The sequence below is a fragment of the Diachasma alloeum genome, unplaced genomic scaffold (genome assembly GCF_001412515.2).
Source record: "Diachasma alloeum isolate Michigan unplaced genomic scaffold, Dall2.0 Dall_scaffold_00821, whole genome shotgun sequence".
Taxonomy (NCBI): domain Eukaryota; kingdom Metazoa; phylum Arthropoda; class Insecta; order Hymenoptera; family Braconidae; genus Diachasma; species Diachasma alloeum.
This window is the reverse complement of record NW_021680949.1, coordinates 88,409-110,284: the sequence shown is the minus strand read 5'-3', so window position 1 is coordinate 110,284 and position 21,876 is coordinate 88,409. Positions and strand designations below refer to the sequence as shown.

Here is a 21,876-nt window from a genome sequence, read left to right as displayed (position 1 = left end):
CATTGGCCCACCCTCAATTGCCAACAGCTTTTTAGGGGTGAGTCTGATCAAAAAGTGCAAGAGGACTTTTCTGCTCAGAATCACCCCCTGATCCTAGGGTGTTCAAATGTACATGTACTTCTGAAACACCCTGTATATATTATAGATGACGGAAAACTAAGAGATACGTATTTTTTTTATCGGCCCGTTTTCGGTTTTAGGGGGTGAAACCGCCCTCTAAAATTGATCACCTCTGGGAGTGATTTACCAATTGGACATATAAGCAGAGTGCTTGAATGAATGGTCCATAGTATAAAAGGAAGCTCACGAGGAATGATGGAAATGAGGATTGAAACCATTTCCGGTGGGTGAAATTTAGGGGGTGAATTACCCGCGAGAAAAGTTTTTGTTCTGAAAAATTAATGTCTTTTCAACGTTCTCCTTTTTTCGAAATTGCGACGGAAAAAATTGATTTTCTGTAATTTGGGTATTTTTATTTCTTTTTGCTGTATAAAATAAAGCTTGTCAGGAATGATAAGAAGAATGAATGAAGTCGTCTCCAAGTGGTGAAACTGGAGGGGAAAACTACCCCCGCGAGGAATTATTTTGCAGATAAATAAAAAATATTGCTCAAAATTTGATAGTATTTTTCTTATTTGAAAGGTAATGAGAAAATCCGAAGTAATCTCTTCACATATTTTTTGGAATAAAAATTTGTTCATTACCATATTTTGGTTATCAATCCGTCTTATCATAGCCTTCCTTATGATAGCCTTCCCTACATAGTGAGGATTCAGTGGAAACCGAATATTGCAACAATGGGTATAACAATTACTGGATGATGGGATTCCAAATGGACATTAGCATTAGTTTCATTTTCGTTACAGTCAATACGCAAAATAGATAATATCAAGGATCGTAATTCGTACAAAAATGGTATTCATTAAAAAAATGATCTAAACAAAGTGATTTTTTACACCATGAGCATCTCACTACTGCAACATTGGAACAGCCTTCAATATCACAGTGTAGATAAGAGGATTGTCCAAATGCAAAATCAACAGGATTTTCAAATTCATCCGGTTTCTTAACAATATAACCACTTTGGAACCAAGCCTAACAGAATAAATTTTGATATCTTGGTGAAGATAACTGGTTATGAACTAAAGATTGTAGCTTTATTATATTATTCCTCGAATATAAATTAATGTCGTACTCAAGAAGAATAACCGTATCCGAAAAATGACGGGCATAATTTTTCCATATTCTAAAACCATACACATCGAGAGATTGAATCTTCCCAGTGGTACCCGGTATCAACACAGTCAATAATTGTTTATTTCGAGGAGTCACTTGTTGTACTACTTGAGGACAGTGCCCACTCCACGAATCTATCAATAGTAGACTTTTAGATCCTACGTTTGGGAAAAATACTTCCTTCAACCCGGTTTAGAAATGCTCTGAAAATTTGGAAAATTTTTAATAATCGTAAATAGTGTATAGAAAATATCACTGTTCTAATGCGTTGAATGTTATCTCACCTGAAGTAAGTTTCCCCGATTTTGAAGTGGTGACGAAAACATTGGATGGTCTATAAAGATTCTGTTCCACTATTGGGCCAAAAGTTCCAGAAGGTTCTTTCAAAACCAGGAAGAGAGATGATAGTAATTTCCCATCAGCAGAAATCGTGGGTTGTATCGTATAGTGGAGCATGGGACAATATGGACACCCCGGAGTAAAGTGGATACCCCGACAATTTGGAAAAGGTTGGGGTAAAATGGACATCGCACAAAATTGAAAAATTTGGTAATGTAGAATGTTGAAAATAGGAAATTTTGAGAAAAAAAACAGGTAAAATGGGTATCTAATGTGTTTCATATGTTGTTTCATTTCGAATACTGGATAATGCGCCCAACCAGCAATTGAAAATCATTCAGACCCTACTCATATAGTCAAAATGAGAAAAATTGAATCATAAATAAAGTGGTGAAACGAGATGATTCAACTGAGCTTGAGGATGAGTTTCTGATGAATATCTTCGGATCTGGAGGAGATAATAAAATGCCCTTGAAGTCTCTTACAAAGAAAAATTGAAGGGCCAAGCAGGTACCTGCGAAGTTTAATTAATGTTCTTCATTCCGAGATATTCAGCGCAAACTACTGTCCAAATAAAATTGAACAATCTTATTTCATTACTCCACTGGTATACAAATTTATAAAAAACTTATTTAGATCAATCAACTAAAATAAACAAAATCTTCCATTTGGAACCAATGATTAACTTCAACATTAAATCTAAAGTATGCGAGTATGCGTACTTCTACTCCGGTGAGCCCACATAGACCTGTCGCTTGATCTACCAAATAAATATCCAATTCTGCTTCCGGAATTGGGGTGAAAATCGTGTGACGACTTCCCATACCTATTAAATAAATAAAAATTATTTTAGTCATCAGCAGAGCAAGAAAAGGTGAGAATTATTCAAATGCTTTACGACATAGAAATTATTTGGATATTTGAATTGAAGATTCATGTGATGTTGAATCCCAAAAGAAAATTGACAAAACTAGAAAAAAAACAGATCAAGACCAGTCTGGCACTCAAATGACTACTATGTTTATCGCAAATTTCAGGTTTCACAGATTTCTAATACATTGATTTCCCTAAATGCCTTCAAAGCCACCTGAATGAGAATGAATTTAAGAACTCGAGAAACACCACTTACCTTTCATGACTACAAGTTCCATATCAGGAGTGTATTTATATAATTTCACTCGATTTCCTAGGATAGTCCTTGCCACATTGTATTCCTTGGCTGCAGTTTGTAATGGTGTCTGGTGTTTGATGACTCCTTCGATGGCCTTTGCCATCGTAATTTCCAACCATGATTGGTGATGGTTTATCCTTTGCCGATATCTGACCATCTTGGACTTGCATCAATGAATCATTGGTTCTTAATTGAATAAATAATTTGTTCTCCCTCGAATTACTTTTTTGCTCATCACTGAGTGCATCCACCTGGCCTTTGTTCCACTCACGACTGAACATGTTTAATATAAACAAAGGATCAAGCAAAAAGGGGTGAGGAGGAGGGGGGAGGTAAATTAGGTTGATTTGGAATTGTCACTCCTTTCCAACACAAGTCAAGAAAACAACGCAGTTTCAAATTTGAAAATTGACTTGACCAATATGCGCTTCCGATTTGTACATGCGTAGCCGAGGACACGATAGGGTGAAGAGGATAATACTACGAATGTCTAATAATATGGAATTATAATTGATTAATGGATAATCAGATCAATTTAAGTGTCCGACTCAAAATGATGATTGGAGGAGGGAAATCAGGATGTCCATTTTACCCCGTTTTTCGCGTTTTCCTCAACCATGCCGACGCTGTCTCATGTCAACTTTATCACGTTTCTGATATGACAGGTATTCATATTTGATTCTCAAATCTTACTCAATCTGGGTGTCCATATTGCCTCAGCCTCCCCTACTTTACCTCTCGATCCAGTTGTTTCCTGCGTTTGCGGGCTCGGGGGTGATGATTTACTGCGTTGTTCTCGAGGAATGAGTAGCAAATGATTCGTGCTCTAATAATATTCTGCGAGTTATATTGGCCTTGAGAATGTCTTTGACGTCCTTGTCAAGGTCTTCCCTGAGTTGAAATGCTAGCCGTCGCTTTTGCTTGATGAATTTATCCATGTTGATGTTCCAAGGGATGATAAGCGGTGGAGATCATGCGGAGGTTAAGTCGATAATGAATTCTGTAACGAACATGTGGGGATGTTCGTTAGGACACGATGCTGCCATAAAAACAACTAACCCTCCGTGACATAGGAAGGCGACCCGTGAGTAAAAGGTAACGAGAGAGAGCGTTCCACTTTTCCACCCATGGTGTGACTAAACTTGTGTCTTAATTCCATAGTATTTAGTTTAATCTCAAGACCGGCATAATTACGCGTTTTTGAGGGCCCATGGGATTATCGCGAANTTATTCCAGTTTTTTTCTTCTTTTTGCCTTTTCTTTCGGGAAAAGGTTATTTTATTGCAATCCGTTATTTGCTAACGGCTTTAATCGATTCTATCGATTTCCTCATCGAGTGTTACTCATTGAGGTTAACTAATTTCTCCGAATTTACATCGGACTTTTTCCAATCTCCGTATTGGTCCAGAATTGTTTCAATTTTGNGGATTATCGCGAAGAAGGGCGAAGGTAATAGACATTTTTGACCCTCATACGAAAATGTCACGTTACAAGTGGCGCCCCACGTGGGGCTCCGAGGTTATTGGGTGCAAACATTTTTTTGGTTAGTTAAAATTTTTGCGTTTCTTTAAGAAATCTTTTTTTTGGTTTTGAACTTTTGCGAATTTGAGAGTTTTTGGGATTTTGTTGTATCGGGTTTCATTTGGCCCCACTCAAGATGAGGCTTCGAAANCTCCAAATAAAAATTTCTTTGGCTTATATAATAATTTCCGATTCTTGATCGGTCTAAAGAAAAATGGGCGACCGAAAGTCGAACGATCCCACTCCACCTCTTAACGAGGATGGAACTCCTGGGGAGCCATCTACGGGTGAACTTCCCCAGAGCAACAGATCCACTACCCGTGGTGCACTTCCCGGTACTAGTAATCCTAGTACTGAGGCCTCCATCCCTGGTGATGGTATTTCCGGGGCTGCAACCTCTGGGATCGCTACCGGCGATCAATCCGTCCAAACCGATGGCCCAGCTGTGGAGACTCTCGTACCTCCCAAAAGGAAATACACGAGAAGGACCACAGTCCCCACCGCGAACCCAAAGGTAAAGGTTACGCGGTGCGGGTCCACTAGGAGTGAGACTNTGGCGGAATTTTGTTTTTCGGGATTACGACTTAATTCTTATTTCTCTCTTAGTTTTNCTTCATCGGCGTCCAGTCACGGATCCATCCGAGTCGTTGGCACGGAAGATTCAAACTTGCTGAACCAAGATGGCACTCCAGACGAAGAGGCAATCGCTCTGGCCTATAATCGCATCCGCTTGGGGAATGTCCCAACCGAGAGGCGCACTCCCCAGGGAGTACATCCAGGGATTAACCCTGGGTTCCTTCTTCAGCCACCAATATGGTCTGGCCAAAATCCGCAGCAAGAAGGATATTACCCTTTTGCCGCAGGAAATCCCCAACCCTNCCGAGTCCTATTACTCCGTTCCTTTTGTCTTGAAATTTCAATTTTCGCCTGTTACCAAGCCGATTTATTTTCATGGGAGTGAGAGAGATGGTTGAGATNGAAGAGGCAATCGCTCTGGCCTATAATCGCATCCGCTTGGGGAATGTCCCAACCGAGAGGCGCACTCCCCAGGGAGTACATCCAGGGATTAACCCTGGGTTCCTTCTTCAGCCACCAATATGGTCTGGCCAAAATCCGCAGCAAGAAGGATATTACCCTTTTGCCGCAGGAAATCCCCAACCCTCGGGGCTACCCTATTATCCTTTTGCCACAGCAGAAGACAATCCACCGCCGCCAGGGGCACACCCCTACGCCGCGTGGCCATCTTACTCCCCCTATGGGAGAGGTGTTCCACAATCGCAGGGACAAAATCCCCCTAGTACAGGACAGGTTCCTCCCACCTCTGGGGAGCGAAATTCCTCGAATGAGAGGCAAATCCCCCATCCTCAGGGTGTGGTTGGTCATTTCCCGCGACGGGTGATCCCCGTTGACGAGGACTTCCACTTCTCCGATGGAGAGAGTAGGTCAAATCGCAGAGGACCGAAACCCTTGGAGCCAGTATCCCTACTAAATTCGATGAAAAAATGGGACGCGAAATTCTCCGGTCTTCCTCACGAAGACGTGGAGTTATTCCTGACTAGGATTGAGGAAGGTCGATCCTTCCTACCTATCCCTGATGATTTACTCCTCAGAGGCATTCCGTTTCTTCTGTCCGGTTCTGCGTTAACCTGGTATCGGGGTCATCTCCCTGAATTCCGAATTTGGGAGCAAGTTCGAGAAATTTTCCAAACCACGTTTACGGATCCTGATTACCAAACGGCAATCCGCGAAGAACTCGCGCTCCACACTCAAGCAGAAGATGAGTCGGTCAATAATTATTTCGCATGTATCCGTGGGTACTATACGCGTATTGTACCTGCGGTTAGTGAGTTGGATCAAGTGGTCCAAACCCACCGCAAACTCCTTCCCAATCTCCAGGTCGGGGTCGCACTTCGTGACAATATGATCATGGATGATCTGGAGAAGGCTGTTAAGCGCCTTGGGAAAATTTATGAGAAGGCTGCTGATAGGCGTCCGCCTCCAAGGCCGGAACATTCGATATGCCCAAGCCTGGCTTATCGCCCTGCTCGCCCACAGCGCTCACCAGCGCGTCCTCCTTTCCGTCGACCTTCTGTGTCGTTCAGGACTCCATCCGCTCGAGCGGTTTCCTTCGAAGAGGAAGGTGTAGATGAGTACGAAGGGGATTCCCAGGAGCTCTATGAGGAAGAGTACCTTGCGGTTGACGCGGCCCGTGGGCCTTCCTCCCTTCCCCCTCGGGTCACCAATAGAAATCCAGCCAAACCGTTGGCCTGGCAGGGCAATACTCAAGCCCGACTCCGTACACGAGAAAGGCGTGCTCGCAGTCCAGCCCCTTCCGCATCAGGACCAGCTGGTCCTCCTGCTGGTATCACTCCGACTCCCCCAGCAGCTCTCGCTGCGGGTGGCCCCGTTGATACTCCTCCACTCCAGCAGCCTAGTCCAAGTAACTTGGTATGTTGGAATTGCAGTGGCGTAGGGCACCGTCATAGGGAATGTCCTGAGCCACGTAGGATCTTCTGTTATGGATGCCGCAAATCGGGAGTAACCACTCTTAACTGCCCCTTCTGTAACTCCGGTCAACCGGGAAACGGGCACAGAGGCGCGTAAGTCCGGTACACGCTCCTCCACGGTCACCCGTCCCTAAGCCGGCCGCTCATACCTGTGCTGCATGTATCCTTTCTGCACAGCAGCAATTAGGCGAGGAGGAACCCTCGATTCCACGACTTCCACCCGTGGACCTTACCAAGGTGGATTCCGATCGGCGCTCCTTATTGAAACCGGAACCTATGCCCCCAAACGATGTGTTGGTATATGCGGTTTCGGATAACGCCCCTTTGGCTTTCAACGTCGATATCATTATCGGTGGCCTTAGAGTCCGAGCGCTAGTAGATTCGGGGACTACTAGGTCATTCGCTGGTATGGCTGGTATCCTTCTGTTTGAGAAGGCTAAAATCCCGTTACTGGGCATCCCGGAGAAACGAGTAATCACTGCGGGGGCAAAATCAAAATCGTCCGACATACGGCTGCATGCATCGTGGACCTTGAAGGGCGTAATACTCCACTTAACGCGTTCATCATGCCTTCGTTATCCGAGGACTTCATCATTGGAATGGACTTCCTTGTGTCGGCAAGAATCGTAATCGATTTCTTTGACCAAACTTGGTATTACCGGGATAAACCGGATGAACGATTCCGATTCACTCCTGTGGATCAGGTTCAGCATCTCACTATGTGCTGCGGGTTACGTACCGTTGAGAAATCCCAGGAGCAACAGCTCCAGGAGTTCCTCGATAGGATCCTCCCGAAAAAGGAGGCTAAGCTGGGAGTTACGACTCTCACGTCCCATCGTATTGATGTTAATGGTCATCCTCCTATCCGGCAACGGCCTTACCATACGACTCCTGCCATACGGGAGATCATGTGGAAGGAGGTTAAAGAAATGTTAGATAACGCAGTTATCGTTCCATCTCAAAGCGATTGGTGTAATCGTGATTGTCAAAAAGCCTAACGGGAAATACCGTTTTTGCATCGACTTTCGGAAAGTGAATGCAATCACCAAGAAAGACGCCTATCCTATTCCGAACATGACCGGCATCCTGGACGAATTACGCCAGGCCCATTATATTACCACACTTGACCTTAGTCAAGCGTACTTCCAGATCCCTCTGGATCCCGACTCCAGGGAAATTACCGCGTTCGTGGTCCCTGGCCGCGGCTCCTATCATTTTCTCCGTATGCCATACGGCTTAACAAACGCTCCCGCGACATTCCAACGTCTTTTGGATCGATTGATAGGTCAAGATATGTACCCAAAAGTCTTTGTGTACCTCGATGATATTATCATCGTCTCNACAGGGAAATTACCGCGTTCGTGGTCCCTGGGCGCGGCTCCTATCATTTTCTCCGTATGCCATACGGCTTAACAAACGCTCCCGCGACATTCCAACGTCTTTTGGATCGATTGATAGGTCAAGATATGTACCCAAAAGTCTTTGTGTACCTCGATGATATTATCATCGTCTCCGAGTCCTTCGAGGAACATCTCGAATTACTCGGCAAAGTTCTTGAGCGAATCAAGAACGCCGGTCTTACGATCAATCGCGAAAAGAGCGAATTCTGTTGCTCCCAGGTAAAATACCTGGGTTTCATCGTCAACAGCTCCGGTCTCCAAGTAGACCCGGACAAAATCGCCCCTGTGATAGAGTTCCCACAGCCTCGGAACTTGAAGCAGTTAAGGCGCTTCCTCGGTATGGCCTCCTGGTACCGTAGGTTTATTCCTCAGTTCGCTACCATAGCGGAACCATTGACTCGTCTGACTCGGAAGAATCAGTCGTGGGAATGGGCTGAGGCCCAAGATTTCGCCTTCACCACACTAAAGGTGCATCTAACGTCTTCACCGACGTTAGCCTGTCCTGACTTTGGGCTACCTTTCTCCCTACAGACTGATGCGAGTACTGTAGGGTTAGGGGCTGTTCTTACCCAGGTTATCAATGGGGAAGAACGAGTAATCGCCTACGCGAGTAGAGCGCTCACTTCCGCTGAGAAGAAATATACAGTCACTGAACTGGAATGTCTCGCGGTTATTTGGTCTATTTCCAAATTCCGATGTTACCTGGAAGGCTACTCCTTCACGGTAATTACGGATCACAGTAGTTTACGTTGGCTACATAACCTCCGCAATCCTACCGGTAGGCTAGCTCGATGGGCCCTTGGCCTCCTCGAGTATGATTTTAATATTATCCATCGGAAGGGTGCTCTGCACCATGTTCCTGATGCGTTATCCCGCGCTCCCGAGGGAGAAAGCGAGGACTGTGAAACGATTGAAGTTGCACAAATTTCCACCGACAAGTGGTACTCACGCAAGTAACGTAACGTACAGCGTGCTTCAGATTTCTTTCCGGACTGGAAAATTGAGGACGGACGGTTGTACACCCACCGACCCTCCGACTTCGTTACGCTAGAGATGGTGGATCTCGATGCGTGGAAGTTGGTACTTCCTCGCGAACTACGTTCGCAGGCCATGGCTCAGTGTCATGAACTTCCCCAAGCGGGTCATTTAGGGGTTGATAAAACATATCGTCGCCTCTATGTGTTGTACTACTGGCCGAACATGTTTCGCGATGTAGTTTCGTTCGTCAGCCGTTGTGATACCTGTCAACGCTGCAAAGTAGAAAATGCTTTGCCGCGGGGTCACATGGGCCGACGCGTAGTCCAGGGTCCTTGGACCACCGTGGCTGCCGACATCGTTGGCTCTATCACTCCGAGTAAAACCGGCTATTCCTACATACTCGTGTTACACGATCTGTTCACGAAGTGGGTAGAGATCATTCCTCTCCGGCGTGCCACTGGCAAGGCGATTCGGGAGCAGGTAGAAAACGTCATCATTTCTCGCTGGGGGACACCCCGCGTCCTATTCACCGATAACGGAACGGAGTTCGTAAATCGGGAGATTCAAGCCCTGGCGGCCCACACGGGGTTGAAACATGAAACATCCCCGCCGTACCACCCCCAGGCAAATCCCGTTGAGAGGGTCAATCGCGTTCTCAAAATGATGTTGCGAGCCTTCATGGAGGGCGACCACAGAACTTGGGACGCGCACTTACATGAATTCCGTTTTGCATTCAATATGGCGGAACATAGTTCCCTTCAAACAACTCCGGCTTTTGCAAATTTTGGCCGGCATCCTTTTGCTGTGGTTTCCCTTCGACGACAACTCGAGGGAGACGTCGAGGTCATCCCTGGCGAACCCCTGGAATGGGTAAGTCGGATGCAAAGGCTGGAACTCCTCCGTAAGACCCTCATCCACGACTTGCGGGAATCGTCTGACAAACAGGCGCACCACTATAATCTCCGTCGTCGAGACGTAGAGTTCAAGGAAGGTGACNACTTGGGACGCGCACTTACATGAATTCCGTTTTGCATTCAATATGGCGGAACATAGTTCCCTTCAAACAACTCCGGCTTTTGCAAATTTTGGCCGGCATCCTTTTGCTGTGGTTTCCCTTCGACGACAACTCGAGGGAGACGTCGAGGTCATCCCTGGCGAACCCCTGGAATGGGTAAGTCGGATGCAAAGGCTGGAGCTCCTCCGTAAGACCCTCATCCACGACTTGCGGGAATCGTCTGACAAACAGGCGCACCACTATAATCTCCGTCGTCGAGACGTAGAGTTCAAGGAAGGTGACCTCGTCATGCGTCGATCTCACCCCTTGTCTAATGCCGCTAAGCGTTTGTCTGCGGCGTTAGTCCATCCCTTCGAAGGGTCGTTTATTGTCCAGAAGAAGATCTCACGAGTACGATACCGGCTCGTTGACTTCGCTGGTAACGATCAGGGTGAATCGTCGATACAAGACCTAAAACCGTATCGACCTTCTCTAGCCGACCAATAGCTAGAGCCGTTAGGACCTTTCCGTGATCCCATCACGGTCAAATCCATACATTGGAATCCTCCTCCGCCTGATCGGCGGCTGACCGACACCTCCCCTTGAGGGATTTACGTTGTAATTATTCCAACTTTGGGTGGCCATCCTCCCGAATGAACTCTCCGTGCCCTCTCAATTTCAGAATCCAGAGCTGAGTCAGGCCGTCCACCATCCAGAGGTTGTGGATATCACAGAGAGTCCACCAAACTCGCCTCCAGCCCAGAGACGCAATCCACCCTTGAGGGAATCCCATGGAGTCAAGGCGGAGGAAGCCCCAACCACTGAGCCTAGTGGCCACCAGAGAGCCTCCCAGGAAGAACAGGCTTTCGTAGCAGCCCTCTGGCCAAATGGAGTACCTCCGGAATTAGCTGATTTCGAGTTTCCGAATCTCGAACGAGATCTCCAGACTATCTCTCCTCCTAGGAGCCCATACTATCCGGAGACTGAACCAGTCTCTCGGTCACCCACTCCGGTAACTCCGGTCGCCCAAACAGGAGAGGCGCACTCCGAGGCCCCTAAACCGGTAGCCCCGGCCTTGGATCCGGAGGCTAAACAATTCGCCATCCAGCCCGTAGTCATGCTGGAAAGACTCCAGCTACCACCGCCCGCTCCACACATCCAAGATTACTGGGAACCCCTCGGCCCCTGGTTATCCGAAGTGTGGGAAGTTGAGAGGAAGAAGGAGGGCTTCCTAAGAGCCCTGCAGACCTGCAGTCTCCAGCCACTGCACCACTTCGATCAGCTTCGGTATGTGATCCCACCGCTGCCAACTCCAGTAGAAGGAGCCCAGCCCCCAGAGTTGGCTAACCCTCAGGACCCCGAGATTGCCGACGACGCCCTCGCTGACGGCCCCGTGGCGCGATCCCCCACAGAGGAAGCCCCGATTCCTCCTTCCTCTGGATCTCCGGGAACGGTCGTCCTCTCACGCAGTTCACGAGGTCCTTTCGCAGTTCGGCCACCTCTTCAGACTCCTCTTCCTCCGCATCATCCTCGACTTCCGGCTCTTCGAGCTCGGTGAGCAGTTGCTCAGAACCTGACGAAGGAGATCCGGGTTATAGCACTGGCAAACCGACGGCAGCAGCCGCGGCTCAAACTTCCATGGAGGTGGACGGTTCTCCACACGAAACCTCCCGAGGCCCTTTAAGTGACATCCTGCAAATCGACTTACAAGCCGACGAGCAGGCATCCCTAGCGGGATCGAGCGTGAGGCAAACCAACAACTCGCCTATTCCACCTTATACCAAGTCCGACGCAGGGGAAACCATGCCACCCACTTCTCCAGTGAACCAACTCACTGGCCCAACACCCTCCGCCTCTGGGTCGGCTCCACCCAGTTCTCCAGTGATCCAACTCACTGGCCCAACACCTTCCACCTCCGGGTCGGCTTCGAATACGCTTCCAGTGACCTCAGTCGCTGGCCAAGGTACAGTGGGACCTAGCACGCGAGTCGTCCAGGCGTCGCCAGCCGCCGCCACCATATCAACACCTCTGTTGGCTGACCGGGACGACATCAGAAGGCTGCCAGAAGATTCTCCAAGGGGCGACTCTCTAAAGGGCGATATCAAAAGGGGCCCCAAGAAGAAGAGGATCTGGTGTTTCGACTGTCGCAGGCACGGACATCCACCAAGCGACTGCCCGAATCCCACCGGAGAAGCCTTCTGCGGGAAATGCCCCTACAGGGTCGCCAAGAACCGACCCTGCCCCACACATAAAACCGACTTGGCTGGGGCCGCCATGAGTCGATCCGCCAACAGGCCGGCCGTAAGGTCGGAGGTTTTCAAGGTATCGCCGGCCCTTGAATCCCCAACCGTTACCTCNCGCCATGAGTCGATCCGCCAAGAGGCCGGCCGTAAGGTCGGAGGTTTTCAGGGTATCGCCGGCCCTTGAATTCCCAACCGTTACCTCGTCGAGGGAGTCTTCTTCACGAGACGATCAGCGGCTGTACACTCGTCGATCCAAGCCTTCTCGATCTGGAGGGACTTCTGTGTCGGTTGAAGTTCCCTACAGCTCGCAAAGTTCCAGGACATCGAGACCCGACTATTGTAGTTCTCCGGTAGGGTCCCAACCTTCCTACTACTAGGATTACCGAAATCGGGTCAACACGATCACTTCTGGCGAATATCAGGAGCGGCATTCCGAGAGGACGCTACGTCAGGTTCCAACATCGTATTGGACTCCTCCTGACTCGGAGTTCCCACTACTAAATTCCCATTATGGGGACTCTCCAGGCTCAGCCTCGGTAAATCCCAGGGAGTATCAATTCCCTCGGGCGAATTCCCCACTGTCCGCTCGGGACAGAGAGGGCCAGGGTTACCCTGCGGACTCAGCTGTCCATTCGGCCAGGGCACCCGGAGCACGAGCAGCCCCTATCCTCGTGGCCGGACTCACACTGCCAGCAGAGACAGTGGCAGCCATCACAGAGCTACTAATGGGTAGGAGCCCATCCGCCGCACCCGTTCCAGACCCCGTCTGGCCTCATGATGACCATCCAGGACCTTCAAACTCCTGGAGATCCAGGTATCCTCCGCGCTAAAAAAAGTGACGGCACCAGAAGTAGGGCACACAAGTACTTGACCCAAGAGCGCAGTCACAGAAATCAATCTTTTTTATTTTTTTCCTTTCACCAAATAAACTACCTTTTGTTTTGTTACACATTCGACACACCCATACTCCAATAAGGCAGGTAGTAAATGCCACACATATATATTCACGTTCTTTTTTTTTGGGCTTCAACACCAAAGTATCTAACTTTTATAACTTTTTTTTTGTTACTCATCTTTTCCGTTGGGTTCTTCTTTTTGTTTTATTTACATATTTAATCTAACTCCCTCAACCTGTTAGGAGGGTGGCCTGTGATAGTACTCAATGTAAGCCTAGAAGCCGAATCGGCGTTAGTTTTTGTTACGATTTTTGAATACATTAACCCAGCAGAAACCGGTTCTCGTTTAAGAGTAAATTTAAACTTCCTAAATTCTCCCGTATCCTCATCTCAGGGCATGGGTCGACTTAAGATTTAGTTAGCAATAAGTATTCCCGAGTCAACGGGGAGGAACCACGGAGAACATCCGCACCGGCCGCAGGTCAAATGTCGGAGGAAGACTCGGATAACAACCGTCAAAGGAGGGGAGTGAAACGAACATGTGGGCATGTTCGTTAGGATACGATGCTGCCATAAAAACAACTAACCCCCCGTGACATAGGAAGGCGACCCGTGAGTAAAAGGTAGCGAGAGAGAGCGTTCCACTTTTCCACCCCGGGGTGGTCAGAAGTCCAATCCTCGTGACGACCATGAGGTTTGGGGGTTTCCACGCCATGGTGTGGCTAAACTTGTGTCTTAATTCCATAGTATTTAGTTTAATCTCAAGACCGGCATAATTACGCGTTTTTGAGGGCCCATGGGATTATCGCGAAGAAGGGCGAAGGTAATAGACATTTTTGACCCCCATACGAAAATGTCACGTTACAAGCTCGCATACCTTTCCCCCCAATTCTCGGAATTCTCGAGTATTTAGGGATTAGCGTGTATTTCTACTCTCCCCAAATGTTTATTTCGGGATATTTGAGGTATTTATCGGTGATATTAATTTCTTCGAATCTTTTGTTAGATTAGACTAATTCCTATCAGAGTGCGGAATTAATATTATGATTATTATTATTATCAGTATTGTTAGCTATTAATTGTAGATTTTTTCCTTTTTTTTTATACATATATATTTTTTTGAGAGAATTGTAATGTCTTTTTTTGAAAAATTGGTGATTGACTAATTTCAATAGTGAAACAAGTAAGGACAATACCGATTTCTTCTCTTTTTTTGTAGTTTTAACCACCCAATACCCGTCTCCACCTGAAATCCACCCCTCTCTCCACAACCTAGTACACTGAGCGAACCAGGGACCGCTACCTTTCCCAAAATTCTAGTTTCCTCCTTTTTTTTTGTACGTTTTAGTTTTTCGACTTAGTAGAGTTGATTTTGTGGATTCGTCCGGTTTGGTAATTCCGGTTAAAAATTATCTGTCGCCCATGGATTTTTTTTTGCATTTTTTTGCACTTGGGGTGTTCTTCGCCATCGTATAGATACACTTATCCAAATATAGGCACTCTAATTCCTAAGATAGGCACTGTACTGGCACTAGTTCTGGTGAGGTCAAGGGCTAAGGCCGAACTGCCGAACTCACGAGCGTCTCGAGACACCTCAGAGCACGGAATNTCGCCCATGGATTTTTTTTTGCATTTTTTTGCACTTGGGGTGTTCTTCGCCATCGTATAGATACACTTATCCAAATATAGGCACTCTAATTCCTAAGATAGGCACTGTACTGGCACTAGTTCTGGTGAGGTCAAGGGCTAAGGCCGAACTGCCGAACTCACGAGCGTCTCGAGACACCTCAGAGCACGGAATTCACCGCTCAATCACCCGAATTTTGATTGGTGCGGACACGCCCCTCGAAGGTGCGAATCTAACGACAATTAATCGCGACTCTCACGACCTGGCGCGATTATTCAAATCTCACTTAACTCTTCTCTAATCACCTAAAACAAAACTAGTTCCTTTTTATTAATTATTACACGAGACTAGGCCGAACTGATTGTCGTTCGGATAATTACGAAGGGTTTTTGGCGCTTCCCACGGAGCGGATCTCCGGGATTTTCGGGGTTAAAAGACAAGTTACCGGCACTTGTTATAACTTCACTACTAATTCCTGCTCAACTCCTTTCTCTCATCAAAAACCCAAAGGCAACCTGGCAATTCGTTGGAGACGATGGTTGCACTCGCTCCGAACGACCTTCCACCCAAAACAAAAACGTAACCAATTAACCTCTGAAAATCCAACGAAATTGGAGCGCCGGCATTTCAGCCGGACCTATTCGATTACCCGCAAGATTAACAATAGGGTGAACCCCATAAAAAGAACCGGATGACTCTATAATTTTGGCCCTTCTTCACGATAATTTCCCTGGGCCCTCAAAGACGCGTAATTACTAATCTTTACTAATAAACGGAACCGATAACTCTAACCGGAAATAAGCCACTCGGAAGTGGATAAGGGACTCTCACTCTCTCGCTCTTGGATTNCGAACATCCCCACATGTTCGTTACACTCCCCTCCTTTGACCGTTGGTATCCGTGTTCGCCTCATCGTTGTTGATCTGTTGTCGGCGTGGATGTTCATTGTCGGACGTTTCACCAAGATTTGGATGCTTATATTTAACAAAACTTAACCTCGAACCCACGACCTGAGAGGTAGCGGGAGGATTCGAAGGACTAGACTTCATTGCTGGTCCGTACTCTATTTATTACGATAACAAAAAAACTAGTGACTTCGACCTGGGTCTTACAATACATTGCCCTGGATCTCCCTCCTAACATCTTGAGGGGAGGAAAAAAAAAGAGAGAAGAGATACAAAAAAAAAACGAAATAATAGGGGAATAGCCCCATTAATGTGAAAAAAAACTGAACTAAATTGTTGCATTTCGCTTATCAGAAAAAAAAAATAAATGACTGTGATGTCGACAAAATAGTGGACTCGGTCCGGAATGCGACAAAAGGAATATAAAAGAAAATTGACGGATTAATACTCGTTTACAAAAACCTAAATTATAAATCGTCTTCAGGGGCTTACTCCTGGAGGACGCCCAAGTCATGTACTGCCGTACTTTTTTTTTTTTTGAATTGGCCATCACTTGTTTAGTGTGGAGGATACCTGGTACTCCAGGATTTGTTGGACCTGTGATGGTCGCCCGGTGGCCGAGTTGGCTCGGGTGAGTGTCTTGGTGGATTGTCCCGTCCCATGATGATATCGGTGATGGCTGCTACGGCCTCAGGTGGGAGAGTCACTCCTGCTGTAGGTATGGGGGGCTGTGAGGCCCGTGATGATGTCGCTGGGTAGAACGACGCATAGTCCGTAGTCTCTTGGCGTGTCAGGGGTGAGGTAGCCCTGGGAGGTGTATACTCCCGGGGAGGTGATGATCGGCCGCTGGTGAAGCGGAAGGGTTAGGTATTAATATCTAGCCGTGAAACGGTCACGGAGACAGCGTTTGTTATCACGCTGAGTCGGGCAGCGATGGGCGATACGGTTTCAAATCCTGTATCGCCGACTCCCCTAGCAACAGGCGACTGTTGCTGCCCAAAACTCTCGACAAATCGCCGCTTGGTTTGTTACCAAGGGAAAACCGAGGCAAATAAAATTCCTTCTTATTTGTCTCGGATTAAACCTACCCGATGACATCATTGTGATGTCACGTTATCCTCAATCTCAACCATCTCTCTCACTCCCATGAAAATAAGTCGGCTTGGTAACAGGCGAAAATTGAAATTTCAAGACAAAAGGAACGGAGCAATAGGACTCGAGAAAAATAAAATTTCAATATGATGAGATCATCACGAAATCGAAAACTAAGAGAGAAATAAGAATTAAGTCGTAATCCCGAAAAACAAAATTCCGGCACGATGAGATCATCACGGGATCGAAAAATACAAGAGAAATGGAATTAAGTCGCAATTTCGAAGCCTCATCTTGAGTGGGGTCAAATGAAACCCGATACAACAAAATCCCAAAAACTCTCAAATTCGCAAAAGTTCAAAACCAAAAAAAAGATTTCTTAAAGAAACGCAAAAATTTTAACTAACCAAAAAAATTTTTGCACCCAATAACCTCGGAGCCCCACGTCGGGCGCCACTTGTAACTCATGTAACGAATATGTGGGGATGTTTGTTAGGACACGATGCTGCCATAAGAACAACTAACCCCCCGTGACATAGGAAGGCGACCCGTGAGTAAAAGGTAGCGAGAGAGAGCGTTCCACTTTTCCACCCCGGGGTGGTCAGAAGTCCAATCCTCGTGACGACCATGAGGTTTGGGGGTTTCCACGCCATGGTGTGGCTAAACTTGTGTCTTAGTTCCATAGTATTTAGTTTAATCTCAAGACCGGCATAATTACGCGTTTTTGAGGGCCCATGGGATTATCGCGAAGAAGGGCCAAGTTATGAGTCATCCGATAATTCTTATGGGAGCCACCCTATTGTTAATCCTACGGCAAATCGATTAGGTCCGGCTGAAATGCCGGCGCTCCAAATTATAACGGATTTTACGGTGGTTAGATGGTTACGTTTTAGATTTTCGGGGGAAGGTCACGAGGAACAAGTGCAACCCTTTTATCCTGTGAATTGCCAGGTTGCTTAGAGTTTTGAAAATTAGGAGAATTAGCAGTATCGCTCTTTTAACCCCGTGAATCCAGGAGAACCGCCCGTAGGAGGCGCCAAAAACCCTTAGTAATTTTCCGAACGCCCACCAGTTCGGTTCAGGTAATCATTAGTCAATTTTCTAAAGTTACGTATAAAGAAATTCGAATTGAGTATTTGTCGCGGTTGAATTCCCCAAAAGCCTTTGGAGGCGCCAACAAAGCCAACGCTTGATGTGCCGATAATCTCCGCCAATCAGAGCCCGTCTCTGTTGGCCGGAATTCGCGCTGCGGTTAGTGCCCGTGACACTGACCCAAGGCACTTAGTTCCGCGTTGACCGTCGTCGATCGTTAGTCACGTGTGAAATTTTGAGTGTACCCACGCAACGTAATTGTGCCACGTGGATTAATATACCTTATGGTCCGATTAATATACCTTATTAATATACCAGGATGGTCCGAAAAGGGAAAAGGACCTCTAAACACAGGAAGATCGTGAGTTTTTAGTTCGGTTTATTCATTTATGTATTTTTCCGAATTGATTTTCGGTTTTTCGTTATTCGACCACGGGGTCTTCAGCCCCGTACGTCGCATTTTATTCCGGTAAAACGGTGATTATGACGCTTAATCCAAATTAAGAGGTGCCGATCCCCCCTTTTTTCACTCATGATTGGGTGGTTGTCATGATTTTTGGTGGGTTATTCAAGGGCATAATTACTCCCGTTTAATTGCCAGAGCGCGTCCATCCCCGTTATACGTGGGCTTTTGCGCGTGAGAAATTCCACTCGTGTTTGAATTGAGTTGGTTCGCGTAGATAGTTAGTTAAAATTAAAGTTTGTTGGTCAATGTGTTCGGGGGGGCTTCCCTGAGTAATTTATCTCAGGGTTTCCGAACATTCGCTCTGCCGATTTCCGGATATTCAATTTTTGGTCCTTATAGATTTCCAGCCCATTCTCGCTGGCGTGTACGCCGTCTTTCTCGAGGGAGAATTCCCCCCCGACTCTCGACTCCCCCTCAGATACTCATCCACGTTTATACGTGGCTATTCTCGCTTCACGCGAGCCTTTTAGCGTCTAGAATTCCGCTCTGGGATTAATGAACCTGAAGCGGCTAATTCTTAGGGAAAAATTACTTTTTTCCTATTGTTGTCTTCGGTAGACTCTCCCGGATATTTTGTCTCAGGGTCCGTAATTTTTGACTCTGCCATTTTCGAGTTATGGCAAGTTGAGTTTTACGGAATTTCAGCCGTTTTGACTGGTACGAAAAATCGATGATTGAATACGTTCTCCTCTCTCTCGCTCCCATTGTCGCTCGCATACCTTTCCCCCCAATTCTCGGAATTCTCGAGTATTTAGGGATTAGCGTGTATTTCTACTCTCCCCAAATGTTTATTTCGGGATATTTGAGGTATTTATCGGTGATATTAATTTCTTCGAATCTTTTGTTAGATTAGACTAATTCCTATCAGAGTGCGGAATTAATATTATGATTATTATTATTATCAGTATTGTTAGCTATTAATTGTAGATTTTTTCCTTTTTTTTATACATATATATTGTGACATCCGTCAGAAAATTCATTTTAATTCATTTTCTTACGTCGTCATTCAATTATCTCAGTAATAGAAGCGATTTTTGAAACCCAAATTATCTTCTGTGACGAGGGAAAGCGACCCCCTCGATGTTGGGAATATTTCGGCTGCACACATCTGTGAACGATAAAAATGTTCCCAACGTCGAGTTTCTCCTAGATTAAGGAGATGTCAGCTGTACAATATCAGATGCACTGTAAACATTTGAGTCTAGTCTCGTCTCCTTAATCATGTACTTTCCATGTGTGACCGTAAATTTCAATCAACACTGGACTCTTGAACCGGAAAACTGTTGATAACAAATTCTAAGCGTGGGTCCAAATTTTGTAACTCCCACGACAAATATTTGATATAAAAGGCTTCCCTGAGTAATTTATCTCAGGGTTTCCGAACATTCGCTCTGCCGATTTCCGGATATTCAATTTTTGGTCCTTATAGATTTCCAGCCCATTCTCGCTGGCGTGTACGCCGTCTTTCTCGAGGGAGAATTCCCCCCCGACTCTCGACTCCCCCTCAGATACTCATCCACGTTTATACGTGGCTATTCTCGCTTCACGCGAGCCTTTTAGCGTCTAGAATTCCGCTCTGGGATTAATGAACCTGAAGCGGCTAATTGTTAGGGAAAAATTACTTTTTTCCTATTGTTGTCTTCGGTAGACTCTCCCGGATATTTTGTCTCAGGGTCCGTAATTTTTGACTCTGCCATTTTCGAGTTATGGCAAGTTGAGTTTTACGGAATTTCAGCCGTTTTGACTGGTACGAAAAATCGATGATTGAATACGTTCTCCTCTCTCTCGCTCCCATTGTCGCTCGCATACCTTTCCCCCCAATTCTCGGAATTCTCGAGTATTTAGGGATTAGCGTGTATTTCTACTCTCCCCAAATGTTTATTTCGGGATATTTGAGGTATTTATCGGTGATATTAATTTCTTCGAATCTTTTGTTAGATTAGACTAATTCCTATCAGAGTGCGGAATTAATATTATGATTATTATTATTATCAGTATTGTTAGCTATTAATTGTAGATTTTTTCCTTTTTTTTATACATATATATTGTGACATCCGTCAGAAAATTCATTTTAATTCATTTTCTTACGTCGTCATTCAATTATCTCAGTAATAGAAGCGATTTTTGAAACCCAAATTATCTTCTGTGACGAGGGAAAGCGACCCCCTCGATGTTGGGAATATTTCGGCTGCACACATCTGTGAACGATAAAAATGTTCCCAACGTCGAGTTTCTCCTAGATTAAGGAGATGTCAGCTGTACAATATCAGATGCACTGTAAACATTTGAGTCTAGTCTCGTCTCCTTAATCATGTACTTTCCACGTGTGACCGTAAATTTCAATCAACACTGGACTCTTGAACCGGAAAACTGTTGATAGCAAATTCTAAGCGTGGGTCCAAATTTTGTAACTCCCACGACAAATATTTGATATAAAAATAAAGTAACGATTTCGTTTCCCACATGGAGGAAATGACATAAACATTGACGAACATGTGACACAAAAATAGTAAAATGCATCATACAACAGAATGATTCTTTTATGAATAATTTTCCATTTCGGATATTAATTAAACTATCATAATTGTTTAAGAAATATTATCAACGTGGGAAAATCACAAAATAATTAAAGTTTAAACTATATTTTTATGTCATTGAATTATTATTGAATTACTATTAGATTACTATTTTTCTTCAATGAATTATAATTTATCATAACATTTCATGAAATTTATCTGAATTGTTTCTAAAAAATTAAATAACAAAGATGTTAACGCTAAGTTGAAAATAAGAGATAAAAGAGAATTGTGGAGGGAATATATGGGCATTCCTAAAACAATTTTCATTGGTTGTTGAGGAATAGAAAAGACCGCCTACACCCCAAAAACATCTTCATGTAGAGAGATGGAGTTGATCTCGAAACAAGGAGATTTCAAACCACTGGAGTGGGAAATTTCGGCTAGAGTCATTTGTAATTGGTCCCCGAAATTTCCCTATGCATTCTGAGGACACACCCTCCTAGATAAACTATAAAGACTTGTGCGCGATAGCAGCACGACAGTTATAGTTCCGATTGCATTTTGTAGTCATCGCTACAGTAGTAGTAGTAGCTCATATCTGAGAGTTAGTATACTCCAGTTTCTTTTGGACACAGTTCCAATTTTATTATCGACCTATTAAGGCGATATTTCGGGTTTTTCGCGACCTTTAATTTTCATATAGTCTTGGATGACTATTTAATTTCCATTTTAGTCTTTCGTGGCTAAATTATTTTCTGAAATCCCAAGTCTTGTGACATTTTTAATTATTTTATTCATTTAAATAAAGAATTTAATCCAACGTCTTAAATTCAGTGCGGCATTACTTTTAACCACATAACAAATACTTTACGACTGAAAGCAGAGCAGTG

General features: G+C 45.4%; 1 protein-coding gene across 1 annotated transcript; it reads left to right on the top strand.

Moving 5' to 3' along the window:
• Positions 1-10,799: 10,799 nt before the first annotated feature.
• Positions 10,800-12,573, top strand: LOC107044813 (vegetative cell wall protein gp1-like). Its single transcript, XM_015266851.1, has 3 exons — positions 10,800-10,836; positions 10,881-11,700; positions 11,745-12,573. The coding sequence occupies exons 1-3, from the start codon at positions 10,800-10,802 to the stop codon at positions 12,571-12,573; spliced, it is 1,686 nt and encodes a 561-aa protein (XP_015122337.1).
• Positions 12,574-21,876: the final 9,303 nt, after the last annotated feature.